At 49.4% G+C, this 20810-nt stretch overlaps 1 protein-coding gene across 1 annotated transcript; it reads left to right on the plus strand.

Annotated features, from left to right (window-relative positions):
• The first annotated feature begins 6182 nt into the window (after positions 1-6182).
• On the plus strand, positions 6183-17113 carry LOC104472388 (microsomal triglyceride transfer protein large subunit-like). Its single transcript, XM_010088051.1, has 18 exons — positions 6183-6249; positions 7376-7548; positions 7715-7858; positions 8367-8474; positions 9100-9216; positions 10869-11008; positions 11273-11426; positions 11863-12020; positions 12093-12258; positions 12707-12814; positions 12943-13155; positions 13287-13501; positions 14330-14427; positions 15473-15594; positions 15693-15917; positions 16118-16242; positions 16529-16699; positions 16969-17113. The coding sequence occupies exons 1-18, from the start codon at positions 6183-6185 to the stop codon at positions 17111-17113; spliced, it is 2649 nt and encodes an 882-aa protein (XP_010086353.1).
• The last annotated feature ends 3697 nt before the right edge of the window (positions 17114-20810 follow it).

Below are 20810 nucleotides of genomic sequence, written 5' to 3' on the forward strand. Positions count from 1 at the left end.
TCCCACCTGCCTGAGAGAGCTGTGTGAGGGGAAGCAGGAGGAAGATGTAGATGTTTGGGGAATTATAACAGCTCCTTGGAGGATCCATGGCCCCACACAATGCAGGGGTGTAAGCTAGGGTGACCCAGCACAGGCAGCCTCCTCACTAACAGGGTCTGTCTGGAATCATCTGAGGCTGGGTCCTCATAAAAGGCTGCATCAGCACTCTCCAACACAGCAAGGGCATAAGGCAGCTTTATTGCCATCCAAGAACAGCAGATACAGGACAGACAGAACAGATACCAAGCCTGTAGCACAACCTGAGAAGCTTATTTAAGCTGGAGGCTGAGCTTAAATATGCTCCTGGGCCCATGGGTGTGGGTGGGGGCACAGGTGAGCTCCTTAGGATCCTTAAGGCTCATTAGCACCCTCAGCTTTTTGCTGGACACACTTAGCCCAATTATCTCCATGATTTCCTATGGAGGGGTGGCCATCCAGTTTGGAGGAGAGAAGCAGTGCATGGCTCAGCTTAGAGGGGCAATAGCTTAGATGGGTAACAGACAATCCAGCTTCTCTGCTGGATACTTGAACATTGACCTTCAAAGAGTTGTTGGTGACTTTTGCAGGATGGCAGCTGAGCTGCTGCATAAGCAAACAACCCATCAGCGGTCATCCTGTGAGGGAGCATGGGCTTCATGTTTGAAACATGGGGTTGTAAAGGCAAAAGGAGGGGCTACCAGGTCCATTCCTCCATTTAGTAACTTCTCCTGCCTGTTTGAGCTGAAATGGCTCTTAACCGCAGAAAGATGCTGTCAGGTTTCAGAGATGTCACTTGTCTCCCACTGCATAACAGGGAAGCATCTTAGGAAGGGCTCTGTTAGTGCCAGGAGAAGGTCCATCACCTGCCAGCAGCAGAGGCCACATCGTCCCAGTTGAGACCCGATTGTGTCACCTGCATGTTTTTCAACCAAGTGCAGTTACCGTGGAAATTAAACCAGATACACCACAATCCAATTTCATCATGCTCTTAGCTTGGCTTGCTGCAAGCATCCTGATTAGAAGGACCAAAATTAGGTGGAGCAAGGTGGACGATCAGTCAGAGAAGGTCCTGTCCCACCTCCCCACTGCCTTGCTCCCCATGCCAGACTGTTTTGTTGCAAGCCCGGTTCACTGCCCAGCAACTTTTCTTGCAGGGCAAGGGTTTGGTTTCACCCATCTACAGGAGAGCATAAGATAGATCTTCTCCCCCATGTCCCAAGTCTGATGTGACACCAGCTTGGGGATGTGACAGCATGCAGAGATAGGAGAGTGAGAAACAAAAGGAAATCTCTCTGCTCAGGGCTTTTGGGGACTTTTGAGTGTCACCAGTACTATTATGTGGGAAATGCTCATGCATCTTAAGTTTTTCTCTCTTGGGGGGAGGAACTGAGGGAGCTTGTTAGCAGAGTCGGTACTTTCTCTACTGCTACAATGACAAAAAGGGAAATGGCAAGGCAGGAAAAGGGGCAGTGGGAGTCGTGATGGGGGGCTTTGCAGGTGAAGGATGCTGAGGAGGGAAGAGAGGAACAGAACATGCAAAAATGAGAAAAAACTCAATTAAATTCAGTCGGAGGCTGCTCCATCACTTTTCTAAGTCCTGAGTTTGGGGGTGATTTCAGGACTTTGAGGGTTGTTGGGCACGTCCTTGGGAAAAGGGAAGTTTAAAAGAGCACCTCACTCAGGGCGAAAGGGACAGATGGGGGAATCCTGCTTCCCAACCTGAGCTTTGAGCTTTCCTGTCCAAAATCTTGAGTCCTTGCAACATGCATCTCTTTGTCATGTACAAACTCATGGGCTCTGGAGCCCTGTGAACCCCTTCCCCACAGTGCTGGAAACCTGCCTTCACTACTCTAAGACAGTGCCTCTGGCGACCAAAATGAAGAGGCTTGAACCAAACCAAGAACTGGTTGGACGCATTTTCCGCTTCTTGAATCACGAGCCCATGAGCACACAGCTGAGCTGACACGGTCCTGACTCCAACACCCCAGAGAGGCACGGTGGCAAAGATGCCAGGATTTATCAGTGGCTGCAGATCAAAGGCACGGAGGACCACAGGGCATGGAAAAGCGGATATGGGAGAGGAGTAAAGGGACTCCAGTGGAAGCTGGAAGGAGAGATCTCTGCAAATGAGGAGTAATGCATGGCACAACACTCAGCGGAGGGCAAACTGCCTTCCCCTTCCAGCAGCAGCAGCTTGTGGTGAGGAAAAGTGCTGGAGCTGAGGGGGCTGTGACAGGCAGGCAGCAAGACCCACTTTCACAAGCTGCTGGTGGCACCAAATAGGATTTAAAGACACTATGGGTCATTATATCAGGTCATCTGCAACGTTTAGCAGAGAAGAAGAATTTCCCCTGGTTTTCCTTGCGTTGTAGAATGTCTTCCAGCAGAAGCATCCTTATGACTTTGTATGGAGCATCCCCTGATTCCCTCGGCATTTTGCTCCATGGCGAATCATCCTTGCTGCTGAGATGATATGCTGGGCGATGGTTAGCAGCAGCCTCAGTGTCCCTGGGAGGATGACATTTCCTGCTCTGGAGGTGCTGCCTCCATCCTTTGCTCTTTGCTCTTTTCCACTGAGTCACCCTCTAAAGATTTACCCCTGGGGCCTGTTACATACACTTTGTTATCTCCTGCTTCCCTTTGGGCTATCTGCATATGTTATCAGTGTTTTGTGGTTTTGTTTTTTTTTTCCCTACTTGCTTCCAGGTCTTTCCTAAAAACCTCCTGAGTAATAAGAGCCTGGAGTGGGTGCATAACTAAAGATCAAGTGCAAAAAATGTCAAAGGAACAGAGCCCTTAGGGAGTCTTCCCTTCCACCCTCCCATCTGCCCCAGGGTGATCAGATACTTGAAAGAGAACTGGAAACTCCCAGACAGCCAAGATCTGTGCTGGGAGAACCCTGAGATGGTGTAGCGGCATCCCCAGTTCAGACCCCAGTACAGCAGCTTCCAAGCCTAGAGCATGCCCACTGGTACTGGTGTTGCCCTGGGTAAGGTGTGTCTGGGTCTCATTATTTCCACCAGATATTGTTGATGAGAATCTGCACATGCAAATACCCTGAAAACACCCCCACACTGGGGCTTGCAGTCAATGGGCTTTGATGCAGCAGTCCCCGTTGCCTCCATCCCGCTTTCATCTCGGCAAGTCCATCTGCTGGGCAGGCTGACCGCCCTTTGCCAAAGTCCACCCTGATGTCACACGTGGGTGGCGAGGTCCCCACGTGCCTCTCTGACCCTGGGGCACAGTGACCTGGTGACGCTGACCCTTTCTGCTCCACTCTCCTGCCAACACATTTCAGAGCTGCTGTGTCAGGTCCTGCAGCCAGGCTCCCCCACGGCCAACAGGGTGAAGACCACCTGGAGGACAAGGGCTGGGGACCAGGTTGGGAGGCTTGGCATCCCAATTCAGTCCGTAAAGTGTGCTGCCAGGTCATTTACAGAGAACCTAGAATTAGCAGTATAGTGTCCAAATAAAGTGAAATGACAGAGAGGTTTCCTTGACCACACTACATTAATTTAATTTATTAAAAGAGGTTTTGTACTGGATGGAAATGGGAGATTGCCTTTCCCTTGGGTGATGAGTGAGAGACTGGAGAAGCACTCAGGATTTCAGCAGTGCCATTTTTAAAACTGCATCTGTCCATAGTTTTGCAAAGCTTCCTATGGCGTCTTTCCAAGAGCACGACAGCCCGTGATGGGTTTGGGAAAATTCTGTGATCTGTTTCAACTTTGTGTCAGGGGATGCTGGTGCAGTTAATCTTGCACAAACGCTTTATTTCAACTTCTTTTGGTTCAGTTGGGGGATGGAGTCAAATCTCACTGACGTTTATCCCGTCACTTGAGCAGTACGTGGATGAAAGCATGGGGTATGGGTAGCCATGCAGTGATAGCAAGCACTACATCCAGAGGAGAATAAACCAGGCACTGAAATCCACTGTGCATCCCAGCCTCCCCTCCTGTGCTAACATACCCAGGGGAGTTTGCTCTCTGGGCAGAGAAATTGTCGCAGTGACTGGCAAAGCCACATGTCAGAAAGCAGGATTCAGTTCAAAGCTACACATCAAAGTCTGAGCAAGGTCTTAAATTTCCTGCATAACTGATGGAGTTTAAATACCATCAGAGGGAGATTAACGCCACAGTAAGGCAATGCCTAAGACAAGCGGCATGTAGCACCCTCCAAAAACACCTCTCTCTTTCTGCTGCTTTTAGAAGGATCTGGGATGGTTGGCTCAGTCTAGAGCCCTGATTTAGGAATCTAGAGATAAATCCTTCCCCTGGTAACTTTCCAGCTACAGGACTAGTTCCCCTGCCCATTGCTATCTTGTCATAAGGATGAGATTGTAACAGAGGAGATCAAGAAATGACAGCGAGACACCTCCCATGCAGATTTTAAGCAGGAGCTCAGCATCTCCTCCCCAGTAGCACAGGCTGGGAGGAGGATTCCTCCCACCCAGATTTAGCTGTGGGGCAGTGGATGCACTCCCTTTCCTTGGGACCACTGGGAAAACTATGCCGAGTGATTATCACATGGGTTTGCCTCTCTGACTTCCCAGTGGGTAGAAATCGGCAGTCCAGAGCTGCCTCCAGGAATGCAGGTCACAGCTTGTCGGCTTCCCACACCCAGATCCTGGAGGGACGCAACAGCCAGGTCTAACTAAACAAACCTGCCAAAGTTCTGCCCCAGTCTGAAGCCTCCGTATCAGCAGGGTCTTTTCCCAAGCTCTTTCTGTTTGCCTTTCCTCTCCAGGTAGTGTGTTTAGCTGCAACCATCAAACACTCTGGGACCTTATTTTGGGGACTTAGACCCTCAACAGCTGCTTTGCTCTTTGAAATATTTAATTTTTTCCCCACCCTGGCTAAAGGGCTAAAGCTTTCTGTGCTGAGCAGGACTTCCATCCATCCCCAGGGTGCTTTGCGCTCTCTGTGCACCCTAGCAGAGCAGAAGTTCACCAGGTCTGTACATCTCAGGAGGAGAAGTCAACACAAGCAGACCCTTCCAACTTAACAGTGTCACACCCCATAGGGTACATCTTGAGCAGTCCTAATGATCATCACTCAAAGAAAGACAATAATAAAGAGGAAAAAAAAAGCTTCAATTTAAACAGGGGATATTCGTCCATAAAGACCATCAGAGGACCAAGTGCAGACACCACATATGGGAAACCTGTAGCTGGACTTTCCCCAGGGAGCTCACAGTGGGACCTACCCTGATTTTCCAGTCACTGTAGTGGCCCAAAAGCGCAGTGGTGACACAGAGCTGGAATATGTGCCCTTGAAAATGCCGTAACACCAAACCTGTTGGGTTTTGGTCCTACTGCAATACACAGATTGCTTCCATAATGACATTTTTGCCTGCACAAGAAGGGCACGATGTGCCCTGCTCTCCCCACTCTTTTTGGCAAAAGACTTCACAAGCCACTCCGTCACCACTTTGGAGGGACTTTGGCCCTTCGCAGTCTCTAGTACCTTTAGAAACCAATTAAACTGAGCAAATCAGAGAGCTCATGCACAGAAAATAAAATAAAATAAAATAAAGCGTGGTTTGTGGGCCAAGGCTGCATGGAGCACAACCAGCAAGGCACCCGTCTCCCAAACCCCTTCCCATGCTGTTTTTGGACCGAGAACACGGTTACCCCCCAACCCATCGGCAGGCTCTCCCCATCCCCCCCAGCCTGGCCCTTTAAGTAACTTGAGCCTCCGGGCTGCAAATCCCAGCCTCTAACTAAAAGGACGGAAAAGCAGATTTTCCCCCTTCCCCCTTCTGGCTCTTTTATTTTAAAAGCAACAATTTTCTTCCCCTTTCCCTTCTGGTGGAAAGAGACGGTTCACCAAGGGACAGAGCCACTTTCTGAGCATCCCCCTCCCCTATCAAAGCAAATTGGCAATTTCTCCACCCTGCAATGCTTCTGGCAAGCTCTTTTTTGCAGCTTTCCCCCCACCCCGAGCTGTTCTTTGGCAAACCTTAGCCGATTTCCAAACCTTCGGTGGCTGCTGGGGGTTGGTGCACAGGTTTAATTATTTGCCTTTTCCTCGGGTCTGTAAGGCGGGGAGAGGGAGGAGGTTGGGCCCCAGCGCCTGACGCTGCAGACTTGCCCCCTTTTGTTGTATAGCCCCTCTCCCACCCCTTTGCCTTCTCTGTCTCCTGCCCAGCTCCCAGAATCTACCATGAATCCACAGGCAGTTTGGGGATACATTTGCCTGTTTTACTCTTCCTTTGTGACCACAGCAAAAGGTAAGAGACTTTGGGCTGCCCTGGGTTGAGGGACACGGTGGGGCCCAGATACCCTGAGAGGTGGGATGCTCATCCCTGCACACAAAGAGCATTCCGGGGCTCCGGGGGATGCAACATCTCCCCGACCAGGGAAGGAAGAGTACTGCAAACAGTCTGAGCATCTTCCGAGATTGGGAAATTTATTTGGACCGTGGAAGACGTCCCTGGGGGGTGAGGAAAACCAGAGAGCTGGAGTTTTTTAAACTGTATACAGTGTAGAAATATAGAAACTCCTCAGTCTGACTCATGGAGGAAAGCCCCAGGGAGTGAGCTGGATTTCCATCGATTCCTTTCATTTGTTATTATAACAAAAGTAGCAGAACTATAAAATATTTCAGAAGCCCAGCATGTACATTAGATTTGCAGGAGAATTTCAAATGACTTTAGAAAATAGATGAAATTGATTATGTCACAGCAAAGGCAACCCTCCCCCCCTACAGTCACATTTGTATATGAACAGGAAAAGGGACTCCAAATAATTCTAGATAAATAAGACTAAAGCAAGGGGTTTGGATCTAAAACTGCCCTGATAACTTCTTTTTGCCCCATCACAAAGCCAACAATTTAACTAAGAATTGGCAGTTCTGAGGGGAAACACGTGCTATGAGGAATACGGCCTCTATTCTCCCCTAAATAAAAATGTTGCATTGTCCTAATTGATGCACAATGCTGAAAAGACACTTCAAGATACCCTCCCATCCACGGGCATGCTCAGGAAACTTTGCTTCAGGATTAAATTGTGTTCCTCTGGAACTTTTGAAAAGTCCTGAAGTCCCCAACAGGGCTGCCACCCTGGCCATTGTTTCTAAGGCAGGACTGGAAATGCAGGCAGGAACCAGCCGTCACCCCGTGAACACCCAAATATCCAAAATGCAGGCATGAACAATTTCCCATTAAAACTTTCCCCTGTTCTCCCCCAAACACATCAGCTCCACCTACTGCTTGACATAAAAATGACACTTCCAGGTGGCAAGGCAGGTCGCAAGCATCCCTGCCAGCCCAGGTCCTCTTTGGAACGGAGAATGCTGGCTGCAGTGAGCAGAAGGACTGAGGTCTGCAACCACAAACATTCAACATCTTTCCTTAGGGAACCTGCAGCCGCTTTCCTTCCAGCCTGGGACCCTGTATCAGTACCGCTATACCCTGAATGTCCAGCTGGACCACACGTCCATGCCAGGAGCCTGGTTGCAGGCTGAGGCATTGGTCCAGCTTCATCAGCTCTGGAGGGATGGAGGCGGGGAAGAGCTGCTCCAGGTGCAGGTGTGTGAGGTAGGAAAGCCATGGCAGCTGGGTACTCCTGGGAGCAGCAATGCTCTCTTTCTCTAGCCCCTTCCCTTTCTACCCCAAGCCACCTGAAAAAATGATGCAACTTCAGAGCAGACATGCTTGGTCACTGCTTTATGTCCTCTTCTGCTATCTATTGTAGATCCAAAACCTGAAAGCCCAACAGGAGCCAGAAGAGAAAAGGAGCCAGGACAGCACTGGAGGCCCTCCTGCAGAGATTGCCCTGAGCCAGGAGGCACAGGCAGAGCTCCAGCAGCCCATGTTCATCTCCTGGAGCAGTGGGAAGGTCAGATGGACACCACCTGGACTTTCTCCTGCCCTTTGTAGAGCACTCCTGCCCACATCCCAAATTTTTGAGGTTACAAAGCCCATACAAACTCTTGTTCCACCTCTGATTTCGTATCAGAACACCAGGAACCGGACAGGGTCACAAATGCAGGTCTCATGCAGGGTGCAGTGGGACCCTAGATGCAGCCCCATCCTCCAAAGGGTCTGCAGGCTCAGCTGGAGCCACAACATCCTGCATGAAAAGGGCCTCGGTCTTAACTGGGCAGTGTGAGCTCCTTTCTGACCTTCTCTAAGGCTTGGGAAAATCATCGGGAGAAAAAAACAGGAAAAATTGTGGGCATGCATCCACAAAGCCCATGCTGTTGAGGGATAAGATCGTCCTTGAGAAAATTCTTTGGGTATTTACAGGGTGTTGCTTAGGTTGGAGGGGGATGCCTTTCAGCAGGGAAGGCAGCAAAGACCCCAGAACCATCCTCACACGCAGCTCCCATCTCTTGCCCTCCTAGGTCAAAGCCTTGTATGGGGATGAAGCAGAAAGCATCCTGATCTCCAACTTCAAGCGAGGCATTGTCAGCCTGCTCCAGCTCCAGCCCCACGCTGGCACCACAGTGGAGGTAGGTGCAGAGCCAGGGCCAGATCCTGCCCAAAATCCAGGGACCATGCCCCAAAGCACAGCCAGCCCGGGTGCTTCAGCAGAGGCACAATTCAGGAAAAGCATCACGGGCTTTGCTGATCCAGCTGCCCCTGTCCTATGAGCAAGGATGGCTGTTGGAAAGACAGAAGATTTAAAATGAAATTATCTGTACGTGGTTTTCAGGAATGGGCACACTTAACAAAGTCATTGTCTTTCCCAAAAAAGTAGGAAAATTGGAGGAAAAAAAACTCTACAGGTATCTCTGCCAAGTGGGATTTGCTTCAATCCAGCAGGGAAATCCCTCCCTCCCAGAGCTCAACTGGTGCTGGAGTGACCTGTGAACAACATGAAATAACCTCAAAGCCCAACATGCAGACACAAAGGTGCTGCTTGCTTGTGCTAACCTAAATTTGCAAAAGCCAATTTCCTGCCCAGATGGACTTGGGGCTATCCAACACCCCCAAACATGGCCCAGTTTCTAGCTTTTCAGTTATTTTTTTGTTTATTAGTTTGTGCTTTGCATCTGTCCTCTACACAGATTATTTTATTCAGGCTTGATCAAAGCTGATCACCCTTAACCATGGTCACTCACATTTGTGTTTCAGGAGGATGTCTCTGGGAGCTGCCAAGTCACATACACTGTGTCCAACCACTCCATAACAAAGACAAAAGATCTCTTCAGCTGCACAAAGCCTGAGTCTGGATTCACCTCTGTGAACAAAGCAAGTCCATTACTCTCGCGGTGGTGGGCTCCATCAGGGTTGTCCCCAAAATCTTCCTACAGGTGGGCTGTGAGTCCCACTCCCAGCTGGCTTTAGCCTTCGGCACTAGCTTGGGGTGGGGCTCCAGCTCTTAGACCCATACCCAAAGTGGGAAACACCAACACGCCTCAAGAGGAACATTTGAGACGGGTTGGAGCAGAAAAGATGTCCTGGGTCATCCCATCCCCATCCTTGTTATCATTTCTGACCTGTCAGCTAATCCTGCTTGGGAAGGTGGAGATACAGAAATGTTTTCTAGATCTCAGACCCATTGGATTGGGGTTAGGTTGACAGGGGACACGACCAAAAGCTGCTTCTTGTTTCATTTAAAGCAGTAGCCGGTGTTCAGCCCTGACGTAAATAGATGAAACCCTGTGGTCTTATTACAGTTATACCTGCCATGATTAAAGTTGAGGGGGCTTTCTAATACACATATAGTACTGAATTAAATATAAAAATGGACATCGCTGCACAGAGAGCCCATGGGCTTTGGCAGGGGTCTTGACACCAGGCAGTCAGACTCTGAGTGTTCATATAATAATTTTTGGGATATGAATCATGGCAAACTTATCCAAGAAAGTACCAAACCCTGCATAGCATATTTTTGGCAATAGGGTTTTCCCACAAGGCTGCTGTCTGGATTGAGGCAGCTCTCTGGTCCTTGCTCATATCCGTAGCTGTGGCAGCAAAATAATGATGCTGGCCAGCTCTGTAAAAGGCAAAGCCTATGGATAAAACAATTCTCTGTTAAAATAGTGATGATATTATTATTGCTAATGCTGTTGCCTGTCAAAAACCACATCTTGCACATGGTTCAGTTCTTCCCGCTTCCGCAAGACCTGCCACATGCAAGCCCAGCTGCTCCGATAACATCTCCAGGCATGACTGACATTCCCCTTGCCGGGGCCAAGACACGAGGCAGAGGTGAAGTCCAGCAAGTGCATCATTTCTTTCAGAAGGAAAAAAAATTCTGAGAGCTTCCCCAAGGCCACCACTCAACACAACGAGGAAGTTAAACAGTTTTGGGCATGTACTCAGCGGACACTGCTGTTGCTCAGCTTTCTCATTCACTCAGAGAATGTCCTTGCTGATGCTCGTCAGGATGAGGTGGGGGTTGGCACTGAGGGCCATACCTCTTCCCACGCCATGTAGCTGTGCTGGGGCAGCTACGGAGCTAGGACCATTGAATGGGCTTGAAAGAAAGGCGATGCTTTGGGAAGAATCTATTTCCAGTTTGCAATCTCCAGGCATCACCTACACCAGGCAGGGGCATCTCCTCCTCCCCCTCCTGCCCTTTTCTGCTGTGGCTGAACCAGAGTGACACCATGTTGTAATGAAAGAGACAGTCCCCAAGGTGTCACCAGTCCATCTCCCCACATCAGTCACAGGCAAGATCATCACCATACCATGGTCCTCACCTGGTGCTGCCTTCTCCCATGTCTGGGAAGAGGCTGGGCTCTTCTGGATTTTGCTTTCATATGTTTTGCAGGGAAAGCAGGTGACCTTGTGGACTAGAAAGCTCTTTTGCTGCTAATAGAAAGTAGAGAAATCTCCTGGGGAAAGGGGAGGAGATAAAAGGTTGCGTCATTCCTCCTTGCTTTCTCTTTTTACAGATTTTTGGAGTCCAGTGGCAGTCCACTAGCAGAAGCCAGTACATGGTGAAAGACAACCTCCTCCAATCGGTGCTGGCAGAGGAAAGCCATGTGCTGTCTCCAGCCCTGAGGTCCACCACCGGTGTCAAAATCATTTCAAGGTGAGCAATGCCCCCTTACCACTGCCTGAACCGGGTATCCCAGCATGAGATGAACATGCATCTGCTGGAGCTAAAGCATTCACTGCTCTCCTGGCACAGCCTGGTAAAGCAGTTGGGCATGGCACGAGGAGAATACCAAGCACCCTTTGCCAGCTTTCCTCCACATCTCCTCCTTCTCCAAACCTACACAAACCCAACCAGCCCCTGAACCAGGGAGGGTGTAAATGATGAAGTGCTTCCCAATGGTTTCTTCTCCCTCCACAGGCAGCATCTCCAGCTCGTGTCTCCTCCCATGCCTGGCCCAGCAGAAGTGGCTGGACAAAGCCTCGAGGATGCGCTGGCTGGCATGGAGGGACGGCACCAGCCCCTGGGCATGGCCAGCCTGCCCTTCAAGAGGGTCTGCACCCACTGCCCATCGGTCAGTGATGCTCTGCCCCAATCTGGGCACCTGGGTGGGCAGGAGAAAATTGGAGGATTAGGGGATAAACCACAGTGGTGCATTTGGAGGGGCTGGTTACTGCTGTCAAGGCAGGATGAGCACCCTGACCTGTCACCTCTCCTGAAATGTAAGAGGGCACATTTAGACTAGATATTAGAAAGAAAGTCTTTACTGTGATGGTAGTGAGACACTGGCACAGGTTGCCCAGAGAAGCTGTGGATGCCCCATCCCTGGAGGGGTTCAAGGCCAGGCTGGATGAGGCTTTGAGCAACCTGGGCTAGTGGGAGATGTCCCTGTCCATGGCAGGAGGTTGGAACTAGATGAACTTTAAGGTCCCTCCCAACCCAAACCATTCTATGATTCAGGATTGGGGTAAAAGAGGTTAAATTCCACCTAACAAACCTCATCTTTGCAGCTGAGAGCCTACCTAAAGGCTTTCGACAGCCAGAGAGTCAAAACGGACACCTCGAAGGTGGCGACCACATGGCAGTTCCAGCAATTCGTCCAGATGCTGCGCAGCACCAAGAAGAGAGACGTCCTGGAGCTGCTGAGGAGAGCGCCCGAGGAGATGCTGTGAGACTCCCAGGGGCTGTCTTGCCAAAATTTGCAAAATTTTCTGCCTCTGATGACCTCTCTCCTCTCCAGCCCCTTTGTCGTGGAGGCGGCGGTGGCCGGGCAGTCAGTGGCATCCCTGGCAGCTCTCTCAGATTTTCTGGATTTCAGCAAGGAGCCCAAGTCCCTGCTGGAGAAGTTTCTCTACGCGGCAGCTTTCTCTCCCCGGCCTTCAGGAGAGCTTCTCCGCCTGGTGTTAGTAAGTACAGATATTTTTCTCCCTCCCTGAGGGTCCTGTGTCTGGGATGGATCCTCACCCCATTTCAGGCAGTTTGGGAATAGTAAGTGTATTTTCCTGAAAAAGGAAGATATATCTCTGTAGAAATACATCTTCCTGCTTATGTGATTATTTTATGTGCTTTTAATGGGACACTGGTGATGGGAGTAGATGCTCCTCAGAGAAGAAGCATTCAGCAGAAAGTGCTTTATATCAGTGCATTACAGATAATAAAAGCTTAATTAAAAGCCACTGTGAAAAACGAGCATTTTTATCCAATTAAACTATGCATTTCCTCCTTCCAAGTAAGAACTAGTTTTTCCTTATTTTTTGGTAAACACTTAGGGATAATAAGTAAAATATACTCATTTCAATTTTTCCCGTTTTTTTCCCCCTCTCTATTTCCTTATACCCCTTTCCTGGTGCCCAGGACAAGCTGGATGGGAAGCAGCTGGCCCCCGAAATTTGGCAGACAGGAATAGTTGCCACGGGCTCTCTGGTCGGCAAGCTGTGCCAGCAGAAGCTGTGCAGGCTGCAGGTGGGTCCTCTGCAAATCCCTATGCTTGGCTTTTTTGGACATTCCCCCTTCCTCTGGGGATGCCCAGAACATCTCCTGCCCCTCACCTCACTCTCCTTCTCGTCTGCCCTCCTGCAAACCCCACACAGGAGGTGGAGCATGGGGTCAAGACCATCCTCAGGGGGCTGAGAGATGCCACGGAGGAGGCTGAGGTGGTCATTTACCTGCTGGCCCTGGGGAATGCAGCGCTCCCTGAAACCATCCCCACCCTCCTGGACCACGCTGAGGAGGGTCCTGCCACCATCGCAGCTGCAGCCATCTCTGCCCTGAGGCGATTCCCCACTCAGCACATCTCCAGTAAGGTACAAAACAAAGCCACCAAGGCTCTGGTGCTCCTCTTCCCATTTGAAGCCAAGCCATTGGGGTGCAAATGAAGATGTTGTTTGCACGTTGCCACCCTAACAGCACAATTTTAATGGCCCTATTGCATCAGGTGAAACGAGCAATGAGGAGGATTTTCCACGAGAAGGAGAAGAGCTACGACAAAACCTGTCGCCTGGCCGCTGCAGAAATCCTTCTGGATAATGATCCCTCGCCCATGGATGTCATCAACATCCTGCTGGCAACCAACCAGCTGGAGACTGAGATGGCAACATTTCTGCTGCTGAAGGTCCAGAGCAGCCTGCGTGCTGACCACCACCCAGCAAGGTGAGGGGAAGGTTACATTTTCCACCCCCTAACTCTACATCACTTTTTTTCCTCCTCCACACTCCTGCTGTGACTTTTGACCCAGCGTGCCTTTAAAGCATGCCAGCATCACTTCTTGGAGCTGGCATTGCGGATGCACAGGAATTCCCAACTGCTGGAGGAAGGAAAGAGTAGGGATGCTCACTGCAGATACTGCCCAGCCAAGCCGAAACCCAGCATCCCTCCTCATCCTGCCCTGCAACAGTGGGACCCAGGCTCATGGTTTCAGCAGAGTCCTTGGAGGGCAAAGCACTGGCTTGCAGGGCAGCACACAATTTGTAACTGCATTAATCTCCCTATCTGCACAGAACGAACTGAGCACTAACATTTTTCGAAAGCTAAGCAAAAGCTGCACCAAAATATCCAAGTGGTTTATCCCAGTAAACCAGAGGAGAAGAAAATTCCAGGATAGCCCCCATCTTCTAATTTCCTTTTTTGCTCACACTTCTAGGCTGGATATTAGGGAAAATTTCTTCACTGAAAGAGTGGTCAGACATTAGAACAGGCTACCCAGGGAGGTGGTTGAGTCACCATCCCTGGAGGTGTTCAAGAAACGTGTAGATGTGGTGCTTAGGGACATGGTTTAGTGAGTTAGGTGGTGTGGGTTGGACTTGATGATCCTTGAGGTCTTTTCCAACCTTAATGATTCTATGATTCTATGATTCTCTGGGCAGCCGAAAGAAATAGTTTGGAAATTTCTATTTCCTTCTTTGTATAGCCTTCTGTAATGACTACTGACATGTTCCCTTCCTTCCTGGTGCTGACTTACCCTTTCTCTCTTGCTTCCAGGAAGATAATAAAAGACATCATGAGAGACCCACGAATAAATAATTACAACTTCTTCTCGAAAGCTGGCATCTCTTCATCTTTCTCAGGACCTCTGACAGGTGACACCATGGAGCACACCAACCCCATGGTTCCCTCAAATGGCTAAAGGAGGGGCTGGGGGGAAAGGCAGCTTTAACAAGAGGCCTCAGCTTTATAGAAATGCCCCGAAATCTCACTGTGAAGTTTCTGAGCATGCCTTCCGGCACCTGAGGTATATATACACCTCTCTCTGACACCCCTGCAACCACACAGATTTCTACAGCAGGAGGGCTAGGCTGTGCCACATCCTTTTCTAAAATCCTGCTAATTTGGAAGAGGAACTTCAGCTGGAGGTAAAACCAATGGTAGATTATAGGTGGGAGTTTCTGTGCTTTTCCTGATAAGTCAAGATGTTTAGCTCCATTCCTCAGTTCCTTCAAGTATTTTTAATAAGCTTTTCAAAGAGGAGAATCCTTGTAGTGAGATAAAAATCATCAAGCTTCAGAGAGACTGCCACAAGTAATGCTTGCTAAGTATCTGCTTAAATCTTGGCCCCTTGGATCTCATTTCCCTCTTCAAATTATCTCCACCTAGCCTTGTAAGGCAGAGGCAAAATAGCCAACATCTGAAAGAAAAACATTGCAATGTTAAATCCTTTGATTATTGCAAGAAAGGAAGGAGATGGTGCAGAGAGGCCTCCCCCCCGAACAGATTAGCTTTATTAGATATTTAATGGCTAACGTATGAGATCTGTGCAGGTCAGCCGTACTGGCCAGAGATGGGACAGCTCTACAGCACTGGCCATACAATCTATTGAGGCAGCTTTCAATTTTTTTTTAAGACATACCCAGTGACCTCCCAATTCCTGCAATCAATCTGAATAAGCTCTTTTAAGAAACTGCCCCCATCCTGTTGAGAGATGACTTGGTGGCACCAGCCACTGAGTATGCGCTTGCTGGGATTCCAGCCTCGCACATCGCTCCTACAGACTCTTAATTTTCTTGTCAGCCTTCACGCCCTGTTCTTGGAGCATTTATGGTTCACCACCATTCACTAGCTTGTTCGCAAACAGAGATGTGCCAGTTGTTGCCTGAGGATGCTTATGGGTGTCTCTCTGCCTTTCAGCCACCCAGGACCTGCTTTCCACCTTCGGGCTGGATCTACTCTTTTTGGAGGGTGGTTTCCTGAGGAAAAGCGTCTCTGACTTCTCACTGCTCAGCCACGGCCAGCAGCTTTGCGCAGCTCAGGTGTGTGGGTAAAACAACTCAAATAGTGTTAGGGGGCATGGAACAGACTCTCCAGCTTTGCTCTGTGCAGCTTGCACATCTCCACTTCTGTGTTTTAGGTCACTATTGAAGCACAAGGGATGGAGTCGATGCTGGGAGAAAACGTCTCAGAAGAAGAGGAGCCAGAACTCATGGCTGGGATGTCTGCCATCTTCTTTGATGTTCAATTGCGGCCGATCGTCTTCTTCCGGGGATATACAGACTTAATGGCCAAGGTCCTGTTAAGCAGTGGAGAGACCGCAAGTGTGGTCAAAGGGAACCTTCTGCTGATGGACCACCACCAGGTACTGGATGGGGGAGGTGACCTGCCTCCATGCCCAATCCCAGTGAATGGCTCTGCCATGGGACACACATGGCTTGAGTTCCTCCTACAAAAGCCCAGCTGCAGGGTTAGGATGGGCAGTCCCAGCATAGCTGCTCTTATCAGCTGTGCAGCCAAGAGCAGCATGTATTCAAAGCAAGTTCTGCCTTCTCTATCTCTCAGGTCATTCCTCTACAGTCTGGCTTCCAAGTGGTCATCAAACTCCAGGGCGGGCTGGGGCTTGACATTTCAGCCGACATGGACATGAGCATTTGGGAGCAGGAACTGAAAACCAGCATCAACACAAGGTCAGTGGGTGGAAAACTATGTGGCCCTGGGGATGTCGGGTACTTGGGGGGCTCAGTATCCAGCATGAGGGATGCTCCACCTTAGGCTGGCTTTCCACTGTTCCCTGCTCTTCTTCTGCTCGGTCCAGCCCTTCCCAGTGGACACATTGGGTAAGAGTCTGGTGGGTGTTGGTTACACACTCCTTTTCCATGGCCAAACCTACAATTAAGATCTTTATTGGGTTGTTTGGTGCCAGTGTATGGTGACCATTGCTTGGTGACCAGACCACATGTTTCTCTCTCCCAGGGGAAGTCTCACCATTGATTTCCAGGCAGAACTAGATGCCCCTTTCCTCCAAGCCACTCTGAGAAGCCAGACAGAGGTGAAAACCTCAGTCCAGTTTGACACCATGCTGAGGTTTTCCAGCAGCCCGGTGCTCATGTGCCTGCAGCTGAGAGAGGAGCAGGTCCCGTACAGGTAAACTCTGAATACAGCCAGATCCTGTAGAAACATCATGACCTGCTTGAGATAAAGGGGAACTTCTTGGGGAGAGGAGGGAATCAATGATTGTACGCTTATTGAGCACAGTGGGTTGAAACCAGTTGGGAGGGGGTCAAGGACACCACAAGTTCATGGTGATGGGCCTGGACCATCAGGAGAAGCCCTGCAGGTGAATATGCTGGTCTGGGAGGAGGATGAGGTCCCCCACAGCCTCCTGACCATCTTGCTGTCCCCTTGTCTCACAGGGAAATCTTAACTGTTTCCAAGTCTGCTGGGAGCCAGAGAAGCACTGCTCGAAAAGGCAGGCAGGGCACCGTGCCCGGGCAGGAGTTTGCCTTGCACCAGGCCAACTCCAAGGTCTGCAGCCTCCTGCTGACAGCAGAAGAATAGAGGACTCAGAGCACTTTGGGACTGGTTAACTGCCTGTCAGGCACCCCAATTCTCTGTGAGTCCCATGTGAGCTGCAGGGTTCTGCCCAACTCCTCCACCACCATCTTTTAAAAAGGAAAATGCTGCAATGAGGGCATCAGGAGAGACCACAAGTGGAACTGCTGCAGGACAGCCAGAGACACCCCTTGCTTGGGGCTGGAGGAGCCAAACCCGTCCTCCCAACCCCAAAGGCTGAGATTTACCTCCCTGGACTCTTCCCCTTCATAGGGGAAGGGCTTGCTGGAAGCCAAACTGGTCCTTATGAAAACAGCCTTCTTTTGCAAATGGAGGAGTTTCTCAGGGCCCAAGAAACCCTTCTGCAAGCCTATATCCTAAAACACCCATTTTTTTCTTCCCATTTATCAAAGCAGCCGGGAGGGAACACACCAGCAGCCTGTGGGGAGGAGGATCCTAACAGAGGGCGTGAATGACCCTCCTTTAATGCACAGTTTTGTGGCTGACAAATTGTCCAGGAATATGGGAAAAAAATATCTCTGAAGGAGATGTGGGGGTTTAAATTTTTTTTTTTTTTAAATACAACCACTGAGATATTCACCCCTGAATAATCCTCCGGGAGAAAGGCAGAGAAACAAGACAAAATGCTGTATAACCTCCTGCCAGTTATTGTATACTACAATTAATTGAAGGTGTTTGCATTTCTTTGCATATGAAGGCACCTCAGCTCCCTCAGATTCACATTCAGAGAGGGGAAAAAAAGGAGCACGGCAGAGGAATGCAACCCATAGAGCTTTCCCCAAAAACTAGGGAAATTAAGACAAAGTTAAAACAGAGCAGGGGAGAGAACGGGAAATTCCAAGACACCTTCCTAAAGAACATGGACCTGCAATCCCAATCCTTACCCCAAAAAAGGGAGAACTGCATTGAGGATGGAGTTTTAAAATGTGGAAAAAATGCTGGACACCTACTGGATGCTGGGAAGAAGGTTGGACAGAGGTGGGGGGTGGCTCTGGAGCAGGGACTTGCTGAAGGAGAAAGTGAAGAGACCTTGGTGTCTCCAAGGCACTAAAGCATCCCATCACAGCTCTGCACATCCTCCTCGTGATGCTGATCCTCAGCGACTGCTTCCTGCTCTAGTGTCTCCACTTGAATTTCCCCACATGTTTTTCCCCCCTAAGACAGGCAAGGCTGCAAGAATCACCTGGGTTTATAAAAAACACCTTATAATTAAAAACCACAAGAGCACAAGCATATTAGTGTTTGCAAAGAGCGGATTAAAAAAGGTGTTTTGAGATTATCAGGACTCCCAGCATGGGGCGAAGACACTGGAAATAAAGACATTCCTTCTCTAACAATGGGGGGGCATGCAGAGCTGGACTTGAAGTCAGCAATGCTCTACTTGGGGAACCAGATGATTTCAAACCACGGGCACAGCTTGCCAAGGTGTTTGGAAGATTCTCCATCCTTTGGGTATTATTTTTTTAATGAATTATTGGTGGTTCAACCCATCTTACAGGGCAAATGCAGATGCTGGCTGCCATGGAGGGCAAGATATCATGTTTGACTGACATGGTCCTTTCCGGATTTGATAATCTAGCGCAGGGAGTTTGGACAAACATTACAAAGTTGCTACTTCAGGAAATCATCCTTCATGGTGGACGTTATTCAACCCAAACTGGAAACATTAAGCAGTGGGGTCACACCTCCATCCCATCCCCTTTCTCCTCTGTGTAGAAGGCAGCACAAACTAGGTGTGCCTTTTGCTGGCTCACACAGAATCAAAACCCATCTACGGGAGAGGTGTCTCCTGCCTAGAGCCTCCCAGTCTTCCTTTTTGATACAAAGTTTACATATTGATAGAGAAGCCTCTGGCCCCTCTTATCGCCAGAACAGCAGTTCCCCTTCTCTATTAATCAAGGCAGCAGGTGGAGATAAGATTGCCCCAGCCCTACATGTGGGGAAGGCAGCGTTCCAGCAAAGAGACACAGCAGCTTCCCTTTTCTGCTGATATTTGGGCTCTTCGGGTGACCGTTTGTGAAAATTACAGTTAGCTTCAAGTAAATATTATTCTTCTGTTTTGCATTCTCCTCTCAAGTCGGATCGTTATCAGCCACAACCACTGAACACCTCTGCGGTGCTGGAGGGAGGCTTGCAAGGAAAAAGCAGCATTTCTTCATTCCTTCCTGATAAGAATGTGCCTTTGAAATATTTTTTTAGTTATAAAATGTGCTTTCTAGGAAAAGAGGGACATTGAGCATTTTTTTAAAATTATGAGCCTGACAGTGTAGCACCAAGTCTCCTGCTTTGGGGAAAGGAAACTTGTCTGGTTTTCCATCTAAAGACACTAATTATGAGCACTTTGGTTATGTACAAAAAATAAATGCCATGTATTTTTATATTTTCTCTGCAACTCTTAACTTTTCTGGACACACAGTTGGGAAGACGAGAGAGGCAGAGAGCAGCTCCCATGGCACTGGCACTTCCAGCAAGAACAGCATGGCCAAAGCCACCTTTAAATCAAATCACACTCCCAAAGGACCTGCTGTCTAGGTCCACATTTAGAGATGCATAGCTAAATGCTGCATCAGGGCTGCAAGACAGTGACCTGGGGGCTCCCTCTGCTCCCAGGAACCCCTAGAGCACTGTTCGGGATGACAGCAGCCCTCCCATGGGGCCAAAGACACTGCCTTATCCTCTCTTGCCAACTTCTGCAAAAGTATTGGAGGCCATCCAAGACTTTGCTTCAAAATCAGGGCTTCCCCTGCATCAAGGCTCTGCTGATTACAGGGCAGTCTCACTCAGAGCGAGCCCCAAGGACACGGAGAATAATTGCTCTGGGACTTGCCCTCGGGTCTGAACAGGAGGATCCCTGTGTGACCACAGGAGGAGGGAGCCTGTATCGCCCGTGTCACATTGCTCAGCTGTCTGCAGAGCAGCTGATAGCAGCTCCCAGTCCCACCAGCTCCCCACCCTCACCCTTCCCCTGGGAGCATCCCGTTATTTCCTACTCCTCATCTCACGGTCAGGATTTGGGCTGACTCAGCCAACATTTTACACGCTGATGAATTGCTACAACCTCTGCCGGTGTGCACCACCCCTGTGACCACCTATAGACCTGCCCAAGCCTTAATCCCCATCCCAAATCACATTGCTCTCCCAGGTGTTTCAGGAGGATTATTTGGACCCCAAACCTCTCAGCATTTGCTCCTCAGCCCAAGCCAGGACCTGTCATTTAGGACCTTTCCCATTGCTCTCTTTCCTGCTTCTCCTTCTCCAAAGGAGATTCAGAGAGGCAGATTTGTTGTTCAGCTGAGGTTTGCATTGCACAGGCTAAATCCAAAAATGCTACCCTTGGGGTGGGGAGAGGATAATATTGCTGATGGGTGAGCTCTTACAGCAGACAGAAGATCGGTTTTGCCCTAAAGAAATAAGGGATGTTTGCTCGCTACCTGCAAACAAGGAGACATTGGTGTTTGGGGGGTGTGGAAACCCTGAAAGATTTTAGTCCAGGTTTTACTTAAATGCTGAGCAAGAGCGTTACGCTAAATTTGTTGAAATTCTAGTCCTGAAGGCTCGTCCTGCCAGAGGGGCTAGGTGCTGTACCTGGGACTGGAAATGTGTGTCCAGCCCCTTTGGAAATGGTGAGGACATTTCAAAGGGGATTTTACTAGTTTGCATTGCTTCTGGAAGCTTTGCTCTC

Source organism: Pterocles gutturalis, unplaced genomic scaffold (assembly GCF_000699245.1).
Source record: "Pterocles gutturalis isolate BGI_N339 unplaced genomic scaffold, ASM69924v1 scaffold48146, whole genome shotgun sequence".
NCBI classification, from domain to species: domain Eukaryota; kingdom Metazoa; phylum Chordata; class Aves; order Pterocliformes; family Pteroclidae; genus Pterocles; species Pterocles gutturalis.